The 12,898-nt window shown below is 37.5% G+C and overlaps 1 protein-coding gene across 1 annotated transcript in view; it reads left to right on the top strand.

The window, feature by feature from the left end:
* Positions 1-12,898, top strand: part of CDH12 (cadherin 12) — a 953,181-nt gene that overhangs the window by 924,913 nt on the left and 15,370 nt on the right. The window contains exons 13-14 of the mRNA XM_090049941.1: positions 9,075-9,196; positions 11,891-12,008. Coding sequence (XP_089906067.1) covers positions 9,075-9,196; positions 11,891-12,008 — 240 coding nt within the window. The remainder of the gene's footprint in view (positions 1-9,074; positions 9,197-11,890; positions 12,009-12,898) is intronic.

The following is a 12,898-nucleotide window of genomic DNA, read 5'->3' as shown; positions in this document are numbered from 1 at the left end:
ACTTAATTTCCAGGTTTTTATGCACTATACCTCATTCTTGATCCTTATAGTTATTATAAGTTTATATTACCCTTTGAAAAACTCATTTTGGTCATCAGACTGTCGATCTAAAAGCCATAAAAGGTTTGTTTTGTTTTTTTTACTTCATTTCACTGTGTAGCAAGGACCCTTGCAGCATTTTTCATCCATACTCCATTGTTTATTCATCTTAGAATGTAAATTCCTAAGGCTGGAATATCTAATGCACTGCTTAGCACTCAGCATTCAATAAATAATAGATTTTAATAATATAGTGGCAGAGAAATGCATTTATTTTTAAGAATTACTCCAGTTAGAACAAAGAGTAACAGACAGGAAAGGAATTCTTAGATGTAGTTACCCCAAGTAAGCCAGGGGATTACCCCCATAGGCAAAGGTTATATCATAAAAAGAAAAGTCAACTGAAGGAGTTTGACCATCAAGTATACAGTCTGAATCAATAAATATTGCCCTTAACTTTGTGTGGGGAATTAAGTATATTTTCCTGGATCATTAAAAAAGAAAAAGAAAAGAATGAAACTAGTAATCCACTTCTAGAGGAGTTGAAAGATATGTAGATATGATTCTGCACAGTGGAAGTTTCATAATGGTCTGTACTTCAGCAAAGCACAACTATTGAGATTTATTGATAGCAATGTGCCTTTGAAATTTGCAGACTTTTCCTTTAGTAAGACATACATTCAAATGAACACTTATTATTCCCAAAGTAATTTAAAAGCCAAATTAAAGAACACAGGTTCACGTGTTTTCGTACCAGCATGGTGTATAAGGGGAAATAGAGTCTTTGTAATCTAGTTTTTATGTTAGAACTGTGGCATGCAGCCTATGTATTCCCATTTCTAGACACAGTAGTCAACTGTCAATCCTTTAGATTATGATGTCTGTGTAAGAGGTCTAGTCAGGTCCAAGACCATTGGTGCATACAACTAGGCAAGAATGGATGCCGCCTCAGACCTACCATCCCCTCCTTTAGACCATTGAGATAGAATCCAAAAGCCAAAGTGAGTCCAGACATGTAGTGCCTTGATATCTGTAGCTTCTGCCAGAGAGCCACAGATAAGTATGGATGCTGACTGCCTAATGCCTCAACAAAGGTGTGTTTCTGTCCCATAACCTTTCTTCAGTCAAGGAGTACCAACAAGGCAGTGGGAGCTAGTGTTTTGAGGTCCGCTATAATCATCTTACTCTGGAGGCTGCAACATTGTGATATTTTATAAGAGCTATCCCACCAAGAGTAGCCCCATCACATTGTCACCAGGCCTTCCAGAAAGATGCTGTTTATGGTCATACTTAGAACAATAGCCATGACTGAATTAGTAAAGCTATACCTCAGGTGTATTTGAGATTGAAATATACATATGCCTTAGCAGAGGAAGTCAGTTAGCTGTGCTAGTCTAAAGACAGGGTAGTGTTACACCTTGTAGACTAATTCAGATAACACATAACCTTAATAAATATGCCTTAATATTTGCAAATAAAATATGACATTAAAATAAATGTTATACATATAATATACCTGCAATTGGCAATACTTGGGAGGTTATAAGATATAAAAACTGTCAAAGCTTCAAGTAGATTGTCAGTGCTGACACAGAAGAAATACTGGGATTTCAGAAATGCTTTAAAGGAGATCCAAAAAATCAACTTCCTGAATTTCATGCAAACAAAAGTTCAGAACTCTTTTAAAAGCTTCACTTGTCATATTCAGCATATTTAATAGGGAGAAGAAGGGAAACATTTGAAAAAAAGAGGGGAGGAAGAACGAAGAGAGAATTATAGTTTAATCAACTGGAGAAATTTCTGCCATTAAAACTGGTGATGTCAGTATTTCATGACTTTGGTAGGAACACTAGAACTGCTCTCCTATATCAGATTAACAGTCTATAGCTGCCTGGCTCTGTGTTGTGTCTCCTCTGTCAGTAGCCATGACAAGATGCTTCCTTGTATAGTGCAAGAAAAATCCATAATGGACAACTGTAACCTACCCATAAGGAAAGTTTCTTCCTAAAACTCATCAATTAGTACTCATCTCATGCCCTGAAGCATGTGATTTTATATTCCTTTTGAACTTTTATCCCAGCTGTGAACAATAGGATATCTTCTTTTAGTGGTGTCTTACAGTCTGGAGGAAATAAGTTGAAATATTTCACATTCCAAGCCATTACAGGAAAACAAAATTAAATTGCTTTTGAATATTAGCACATGCAGATTTATCGAGAATTTAATTTTCATTTTTTTTACAGATAAGAGGGGGAATGATCCAACTGGCTGTCCTATCCATTAAAAAATGATAACATATTTTCTCACATACAGCAGTCACCTTTTCCTCAAAATTAGCCCTTCAAAATTGGGGTATATATCTTAAGTGGGGAAGCTGATTTTTGTTTCCTGAAATACAGGCAGGCAAGAATAAAACAAATGGATACTATAACTCATGGCTGCCAAGATAGCTGCCCCTTCTCCCTGGGGCTGCAAAGAGCAAAGGCAGAATCTAGTATTAACTCTCTCACAGCTGATAAGGCAGTAACTTTTGGCTGAAGAGCCACTGAGCTGACTGAAGGTAAGTGAGATGCTGCATGCAGTCTATATAGTATGCTGATGGGGCTTGTGGTGTGGAAACAAAATTATTATATTCAGAACTTATATAAGGAACTATCATATTTATCTTTCTCTGTATTCCCCCTTTCAACATGGGGAAGAAACCCTTCTTTTGGATTAAAGTATATTGCAGGGAGTAGGTTGCTCCTGTGTCTGTGTCTGTAGCTGTAGCTCTGGCCCCAGCCTGGGCTCAGGGTCTAAGCTGCAGCTACCACGGGCCTTCCACCTCATCTGCCCCACATGCCATGCACTCCCCACCTCTGCTTCTTTCCCCCAGTTGCTGTCACTTACCTTTAGTCAGGCCCAGCAGTAGTAGTGACAGTGGTGGCAGCCCTGGGCTCTGGTTCTCACCTGGTCCCGGAGCCAGGGCCAGAGCTGCCACTGCTGCCTCCACTGCCAGGACAAACCCTCAATCTGCTACCCACATGCCTCAGGGAGGGCCAAGCAGGCAGTGGATCATGGAACTGTCCCAGCTCCACTCCACACTGTTACCACCACAAAATCCTGGCCACGGACTGCCTCCCGGCCACTGCTTTCCATGCTCAACTGGTGGGGGGGTGGGGAGAGGTCTGAATTCAAGATGGCCCTCCAATAATTAGATTCTATACATGGAAAATATAACAAATTTATAATTTTTCCATGTATAGAATCTAATTATTTGGGGCTTGTTTTAAATTTGAAGTCATCTTGCTGTTAAATAGAAGCCCCTGCAACGGTTTGGGGCCTAGCCTTGTTGCTTTCATAGAATCACAGAAAGAATCATAGAAAGTTAGGATTGGAAGAGACTTCAAGAAGTCATCTAGGCCTGCTCAAAGCAGAGCCATCTGCAACTAGATCATCCCAGACAAAGCTCTGTCCTGCTGCTTCACCCGTGCTATTTCCTAAGATGCCACGCTTGGACATTCTGTGTTTCCAGGAGAATTTGCTTTTATATCACACATTCGGCTATGACTCTGAAAAGTATTTTTTTCTATGTTTTTTCTTCTAAAGACAAGTTGCATGTTTTCTTTAGGGGCATGTGGTTATGCAAGAAAATAGCATAGTTCATCACTCAACGTTAACAGAAAAATAAATTCCTCAAACCAAGCCACCCTGTTAAAAAAAACTAACAAAATGGTGATTTTTTCACGTGTATATATACAACATTAGGCAATGAAGCATGAATTCAAAAGCTAGAAGCCCAGTTTTCCATAAGTATGCTCTAATGTTGCAAGTGTTCATATAGTTTATCATGACTCTAACTTCTCATTCACTTCAGTAGGTTTAGACACCTAAGATCTTTATATAGCTGTTCTATGGGAAGACTTAGGTGCTTCTGACGAAAGACCCAGAAAGCCTTGAACATGCATCTTTTTCTTAGGAAAGATTCCTAATCACCACACGATAGAATAGCCTGGTTTAGATTATAACATCCAAGCCATATAGAACTGATGCTGTGCCATTGGGTTCAGAAGGAGGGCAAGCAAGTAGGAAATTGTCTTTGTAGCCTCATTTCCTGGGAGGTAAATGTCCTCAGTTCTAGTCCCTGCTTCCAAGACTGTTTCCATTTATTAACCAATGATTGTCCCAGGTAAATGAATAAGCAGTTCTAGGAAATGAGCTCAAAAGCCAGAACTTTCACCATAAAGTCCTTCTTACTCGCTTTCCTTCTGGCCATTTGACTGTTGCATTTCTGCCTGGCCAGTTTCAACATATGGAATAAATAGCTCAGAATATTAAAGCCTGGTAGTTAAGGCAGTCTTCCAGGATTAAGAGATGTAGATTTTCACTACCACAGGGTGAGGCAAGCTGAAAAGACATGTCTCCTACTTCCTGGATGAGCGCTGTACCTATTATTTGTGGTCTATTCACTAGTAAGTCATTATGAAAGAAGTAGATACCACTACCACTACAAGTGATTTTAAAAGCTGTATATAGTGTTGCTGGTACAAGTTAGGTGTGCGCCAAGCATATCCAAAAGATTGGGTTCCCCCCAGGGATTAGGTGCATCTCAAGCACCAGCCTAGATTGTAATGGAACTTTTGGTAGAAATTAGATGGTTAGAGGATTAAAGTAAATTTTATGCAGGCTGAGAAGCCCCACTTTAGTCTTCTAGGCTTAAGTACAGTCATTTGCGGGTGTTAGGGGGAGGTTAAACGGATTCAGATGGCTGCCTGATATCAGGTAAGTCAGGATGGGGGGGTAGTTGGGGAGTTGCTGGAGGGAATTGGGGTACACCAGGGGATGGGGGGCTAGACATGACCCATGGGTGGGGTGGGGTGGTGTGAACCTACACCCCCATCTTTCCCACCTCTCCCCCCACTGGGACTGTGGGGGGGAACAAGAGGCTGGAGGTCAGGGTGTGTGTGTGTGCAAAGAATAGAACAGTGCAGGAGAACAAGGTGTGAAAAGAGCAGCCGGGGGCTGAGGCTGAGGCCAGTGATTGAGTTTTTGTAGCCCTGGAACTGGTCAGGGGAAGTGAACAGAAGTTCCATGCATCGGTTTGACCTAAATCAAATGAGTCTGACAGTACATACATCCAGGTTGACCTTAAACTGGGTTCTGTATTTTTTAGACTGGTTTGTGTGCATGCAAGTTTTGTTCCGTTAGAGGTTTAGACTGATTGCCAGTTGCTGAGGCTGGGTTTATAACTGTAAGGTACGCATGAGGACAAGCTAAGTTTAAATCAGGCAGCCATTCTGAACCTGATTTAACCTCATGAATGTCTGTACTTAGCCCTAGAGAACAGTGGAATAAAAAATGGAGACACTGTCTCAGTTTAGGTACCTACTTTGTTTTGATTGGGGAACAGGGCCCAGCTGGATCATTCTTTGGAAATTTGGCACCTACATTCTAAATAAGTCCTCTTTAGGTACCTAAGTGATCAAGTTAATCCTGGTATTTTTACACCCATTATTCGTTACATTATTATGGAATCTAGAATCATAAAATGTCATCTGGGTGCTGTACATATGAGGATCACCACGACTATTGTGCTATACAGGGCACAAGGTTGGGAAGCATGGCTCTCCAAGCACTGAAAGTTCCCATGACTTTTGAAAGAAGAAAGTATCAAGGTTGGAAATGTATTAGTTTCAGTTCTTTGTTTCAGTTGTGCCTGCTTCATCCCTGGAGCAATTTTTAGGTTATTTTCCGTTGTGCATCTGTGGCTTCAAGATGAAGCTTTATTTACAATTAACAATAATGTTTACTTTCCTTTTCTCTCAGAACAAATGATCCTGAGTAGAAGTTGTCTCGTAGTTCTTCAGAGATCAAGATAATTTTGTAGTAATAGCACAACTATTATGCAATTTAAATAGCTCAAGTTAGTGGCAGGCAATATACAAGTAATGGATAAATAATTTAAATGTGTAGACATTACTTATAAGCTGACCAGGATAGCAGTTCCTTAACAAATGTGATTATTAGTAGTAGAGCACCTTCGTTATAATCTTGAAAGGAAATAGATTGGAAAAACAGATCAGGATAAAATTGTTTTATTAATAATAATTATTGATTATTTATTATAATGGTCTTTGGTAGCTATTATGTGAGGTTTTATTTTTTCCATTTCAACCCAAATTGTTTAGTGATATGTATCTATAGCTGCATTTGTCCACTGATATAATTTTACCTTTCTTCTCTGAGGCCTACTTATCTCTGTCCTCTTTGGGTAGATGAGTCCTATGCAGAGATGCCAGACACTCACTCTACATGATTCTCTAGATATCTGCAAGTAGGCAAGGTCTTCTAATCCCATAATAGTTAGCCCTACTTCCTGATCAGTGCCAGCCATGATTTGCCCAAGGTAACATAGGCAGAATAAGGAAGTGAGTTCACATCTCAGCTCCTGGGCTAGTATCAGAAGTACAAGACCATTTTTCCTTTCAGTACTACAGTCTCTTTCTATATAGCGTAATCAAGCCTTTCTAAACTTATTTATCTTCCATATTTAAGCTTTTTAGAAGTTTCAGTGACTTCCAGGGGGCTAAAGCTAAACACATTCTTAAAGTATCTTATTAAATCAGGGCCAAAATAAGTACTATTCAATATGGATCAGAACAGAGGAATTTGTCCTCAATATTTTTGTCATGAATGTCAGTAAGAAATTAAAACAGGTATTTTAAAAAACAATGTACAAGAATTAACCCCAAAAAATCTCATTGTTTTTTTTTCTTTAAAGGAGTCAGATCGTCAAATCCTTCTTTAGATCTTTTAAAGTTACTCCAATATTTTTTATACTAAACTACCAAAACTGAAAACCAAAAAAGAAAATCATTTATATGGGGCACTTCCAAATGAAGTTTCATAAGGATACATTATATAGAGGAAAATTGTGGCATCAGCACAAATTACCAGGATTTAGAGAATTTAATGAGTCTGCTGCTTCCATTTATGAGATTTGAGTGATCTTTGTTCCTGCACATGTTATTTTAAAATACTTTAAAAATGATATAAAGGTAGCAATGACTTCTCCCTTCATATTGTTCATCTATAGCTGAGCTGCAGATGCACTTCTGAACATTTATTGTGTGGCGCCTGTCTTAAAATAAGCTTACAATAAACTCAAGGGAAGTAGGACATGAGTTATTCAGTCTGAATATTCTATGTTCTTTGCAGACAGTACTGCAAGAGGGGCAAGCTCTTTAAAGTTAGGTTTGATTCTGAAAGTGATTCTGTGAATCACACCTTCTTATGTTTTCTTCTGATTTCTGTGTTGCTCTCTCTAATGACTGCAATAAAACATTATTACCTGTAACATTTTATTTGTTTACTTGTTAGCGGTGTAAGGTCAATTCATCTGTGGATTGATTTGTGGATTCATTTTACTGTTGTATAATTCCCAACTATAGCGTCAAATACTTTTCTTTATACCACTGTAATCTCATTTGTATCCTGTAAGGTTGCACAGATATAGCTGATAATGAATTGAAGGAAATGAAGAACAGAATTTGATCTGAAAATGTTTATGGCTGGTGAAGAGTCAGCAGAATTAGTAACTGTTTTCTTTTAGATCCCAAACAGAAGTTTCAGGGTAATTAATTAACAACACTTTACTTGTAAATTGTAAAAGTAACTTTTTATATGCAAAGGAGTAAATGTAACTTCAAATCTATTTAGGGCTACAGCCCTGTTTAATGGGTATTACATAGCCATGCCACCTTGGACACATAATAGGGAAGAAATTGTTCCTCTCATAGGTACAGTCCTTGCCATGCTTCTGTAAAGTAATGGGGGTGGTGGGCTGCAATTTGCTGTTGATCTATACAGGACTTGAATTATTAGACTCTTCTGTGCAGGCTAATGACCCCGAAAATATAAAGGCTTTAGCAAATCATTAACCATGTAGGTCAAACAATTCAACACGTCTAAATGGTTCCACTTAAGTGTGGTTCTGAAAATGACTGAAGATTCAAGAGAGCTCTTCTATTACTTATTTCTAATGGTCAGTTCCTCTGTCAGACATGATTCATTTCATATACCCATTTATTCTTCAATGGTTAACAGTAGCTGCATAGTGCTCTTCATACTTTTAAATTCAAAGAGATAAACTGTTCTTTGACTCACCAACACAATTGCTTTTTAGTCCATGAGTGCTTCAGTGTAATGTAGAAGAGAATTCAGCTGAATGCAATTACACAAATGTTGAATTTGAACATAATTCCGTAGTATTTGTATATTGATATTGCTTTCAATAGTAGTAGCATGAAGTAGTCTGGAACTGTTGAAGAGTACTTACCTATTAATGAAATATATACTGCTACAGTGCACAGTATTTTGAAATATTTATTATTTTGTGTATATATACAGTTACATGTATTGCAAATAGATATCTGTTACAATTTTATTTACTAGAATAACCATGGTCTGTAATGGTTAAATGTTAGATCTGTCTGTACTAGTACTAACTCTGCCATTGTCTTATTCTGTTTCTTGTGGCAAGTCCCTAAACTTCTCACCGTGCAATTTCCCCCAACTATAAAATGTGGATAGGCTACATGCTCACCTAAATAATAAATATAGGTACAGTACCCTAAAGATGTAAAATCTTGTAAAAATTGTACCTGTATTTTTTTTCTTTAAAAATAATAGCAGTTTAATCAGGGGATTAAATACAAGTAATATTCTTAAGAAACTGATCTGAGTTTGGTCAGATAGTATCCATTCTGAAATTTTTACTCATGTTGAGTCAGATCTTACTCCACGAATAGTAAATACCACCCAGTGTAATTGTAATAAATGTGGTCAGAATCTTGTCCAAAATGATAGTACTCTTCATCCTGATTATTATCTTGGTTTGAGGCATAATAGAAGCAAATCACATGATTCTTAGAAGCTGTGTACTTGAGACCATAATTATGGTCATAATTTTGTGTTTTGTGTCAGATAATGGGCATTTTTTGAAAACACACAGGAATAGCATTCCTAATTTCTTTCTTTCTAAAACTTGTTTGTAGGTAATCCGCTATTAGCCAGCAAGGTCAACGTTATAATAAATGTCTTGGATGTCAACGAATTTCCTCCAGAAATTTCAGTGCCATATGAAACATCTGTATGTGAAAATGCAAAACCAGGACAGGTATTTCAAGCTTTAAGTAGTTAATATTTTAGATTCTCTTTACATTAACTATTTATTTTATAAGAATAAAAACCAGTGTAGAAAAATGCCTTTTGCATACAGCACATTTAAAAACAAAACAGAATACCTGCCTGAAATTTTCAGAGATATCTAGAAATTTGTCCACCAAAATGTCAGCCACTAATTCCTTCAGGTTCTTTGAAAATATCACCTTGTAGTTCTTTTGGAACTTAGTTCTAAATCCCCAGTGGACATGATCATGTTTTCGAAATGTTATTCCTGATCATCATACCTTCACTCTAGTAGTCCTGTTTTTTTGTATTACCTCCCATGGACTGCAGTCTTGTGGTAAAGAGGCTTGTGTGCTACCAATGATCTTGAGAGCAATGCTGTCCACAATTTTTTACTTGTGGTTGGGTTACTCATGGCCACAAGTTTGAAAGTGAAATGTCCAAAAATGAAATACAAATCCTCAACAGCTGAGCAGGCAGATAAAGCAAGAATACTTCACAATGGGCACATCTTCATGTTACCCTACATCACCATAGCAATGCAGTACATCACTGTAGAATGTGCCATGGTAATGTTGTGATCACATGAATCTATACGTGACCAGCAGCTACTTTGCTGTAGTGACACTTTCCCCCATTTTAGTGTACCGCCACAGTGAGGTAGTGGCTAAAATTAACTGTGCGCCATGCACACAGCACAGTATGGGCAGTTACTACACTGTGCTTTAGTACTTCCAAAAGGCACAGTAGCAACATCATTGTTGGGCACAGTACGGTGCAGTATGGCTTAGTAACAATATTGCCATAGGGTGATGTGTAGATATACCCATTGGGTACAAAGGTAGATGAAGTTTGCAGTGGAATAGAAACCTCTGGTCATTTGGGTTTTCCTTTCCATTGGATTAAGGTTTCCTTCCCAAAAAGTACTGTGTGGTTGCTGATGTGCAACAGCATCTCCACATTAAAAGAAGGCATGTGCAGGCATCTTCTTATTTGTATTATAGTAATACCTAGAGGCCTGGGGGACCATTGTGCTAAGCAGCATAACCTAGCAGAGTGAAGGACAGCCTGAAAGACAACAAGTAGTTTAAACAGACAAGAGAAACTCAAAGAAACAATGAAATGTTACTTTTACTTGTCAGGTGTCTTAATGCATATGTTTTTTCTCTGTGAAAACCAGCTGTCAGTATACCCATTTTAAAGGGGACAAAGCATAATGACCAAGGTCTGTTTCTGATATTCTCATTCAAATGGAACTGTACTCTATTCTATGGCTGTTTCCATGGAAGAACTCAAGTCTATGGAGAACTCACAGTGTATTTCTCTATATCTTAACAGAAATGAATATTTCTCTGTCATCATAATGACCAGTGATGATTCCCTATCACACATTATGGGTACATCTACGTGTGCACTTTAGTGTGGAGTTTACTAATTTGTTCTACAGTAAAGCAACACAGTCTACACTGGAGCCAGTATTAGGGCACAGTAAATTAATTAACCCTGCCTTAGGATAGTACTGTCAGGAACAGTACTATCTTATGGAGGAGTACTTAACTGTGCTGAAATGCACGTGTAGACTCTGACCAGGGGCGTAACTTGCACCCAGTCAGCCCAGTCAGCCAAGGGTCTGCTCCGCTTTGGCTCAAATTGCTGTTGTCCGGGGCACATGTATAGATGCAGTTCACTACACCTCAAAGTACTCCAGAGTTTATCATGTGATGCTATGTTGCCATAGTGATGTATTACACTGACATAATATCCATGGGTGTCTACACATGATCAGCACCTACTTTGCTGTAGCGGCACACTATCCTGTTATAGTGCACTGCTATAATGAAGGAGCTGCTAAAAATAACTGCACCACACATATGGAGCAGTATGGGAGGTTACTGCACCATGCTTTAGTACTTACAAAGGCACAGCACAGTAACAGTGCACCATAGGGCAATGTGTAGTTGTGCCCTTTGAGATCCATCAACTGCTTTTCTACTGATGAAAAGCAGTTTTAAAAAATTAATCAAGTATGAAGTTGATAATAAATGTATGTCTGTCACAAATCAAGATAGGAGCACAAGTAAAAGGAATTTTTAGGATATTTAATTACCTACATTTATTAAAATGCTATTTTATTTAAATGAGTTCAGTTTCTTGTGTAGACAAAGTCTAGGCACACATCTATACCATCTCCAACATATGCCTGGGAAGATGCATTCACACCTGGAAAATAAATGTTAAAGCTCTCTCAATTTTAATTTATTTTTTAATTAATCCTAATCAGCATATGATTTGCTTAGTGTAAAATCTAGCATGACATTACTAACTAGCAAGTTAAAATTTATCTACCTGTTATTATTATGACGCCTAGGTAAAAAAAACACTAAATAGTTAAGATTCACTGCATTCCTGTGTTAGGTGATGATTTTATAATTTCATGCCAACACATCGAAGTGCAACCTACTAGGCCATGACAACTTCTTAGGTGACTGTGGCATTCAACCTTCTTCCCTTTCCCTATCATTGCACTAGAATGGTAATATTCCAGCAGGAAGGTGATTCTATCATGTCTTATTACCTAAGTATCTCTTTCTGCGGTTTCATTTGTGGACTACATTACACTTCTACAAGCCACTTCTTTTAAAATAGTGAATTGATTTCACACTTAATTTCAATCTGATTTCAGGTAATTCAAACTGTCAGTGCTGCAGACAAAGATTTGTCACCGGCTGGGCAAAGGTTTTCATTTAGACTGTCACCAGAGGCTTCCACCAAACCAAATTTCACAGTCCATGACTACAGAAGTAAGTTGTTTACTCATATTCCCCCCTTGTTCTTTAGAATTACAATAATAATATTTGTTGTTACTTTGTACCCAGTATCTCCTCTGGACAGATATTTTATCTCACATTCTTGAAGTACTAGAAAACCAAAGCATTTGAACAAATTGTATTAATTATAATCTCAGATCTTGCATTTTACCAAGAGGATAAGTGGAATAGGTAACCTGACATCTAAGTATGAGATTTTTCTCTAGTCTCCAATATTATTAGTAGATAGTATGCATTTCTTAAGAGAATTTCAAAGGACTTTATAGCATATCAGTTAATTTATCCAGGATTTATATTTTCTTTTAGTCTAACCGTTGATCCCCTACAGCTTCAATTCTGCAAACACATACGCAGATGAGTAACTTAATTATCCTGAGTAATCCCATTGAACACAGAATGGAATTACTCATGTGAATGGAGGTATTTGCCTATGTAATTTTTTGTAATATAGGACATAAAAACACAATGAAAAGAACAATGTTGGAAGTGATTTATATCTGCTGAGTTAGTAGAAATTTCTATATGTCTCAACAGTTATACCTCTGTTGATTAAGGAAAAACACTTCTGAGAATCTCATCCCAACCTGTCAAACTCAAGGCCTTGAAAAAGTATAAAGCGTGGATTAGGTGGGGTTGTTAGGATTCTGAAGAAAACATTGAGACTTGTTTCTTTCACACAACACTCCAAAGTGTCAAATCAGAAAAATCCAATTCCTAACAGTCATTCTAACTTTTCATTGTATTGATTTTTTTTATTGCATTTATTTTTAAATTTGTTGACTTGGAAGCTTTGAAGTCATTTCTATAATCAGTCACTCAAAAAATTACAAAGAAAATTCTTGTGGTAGCTAATTATAACTTCA

This window comes from Crocodylus siamensis, chromosome 5, assembly GCF_052110815.1.
Source record: "Crocodylus siamensis isolate JL-2025a chromosome 5, ASM5211081v1, whole genome shotgun sequence".
NCBI classification, from domain to species: domain Eukaryota; kingdom Metazoa; phylum Chordata; order Crocodylia; family Crocodylidae; genus Crocodylus; species Crocodylus siamensis.
This window is presented reverse-complemented; position numbering and strand designations above follow the sequence as displayed.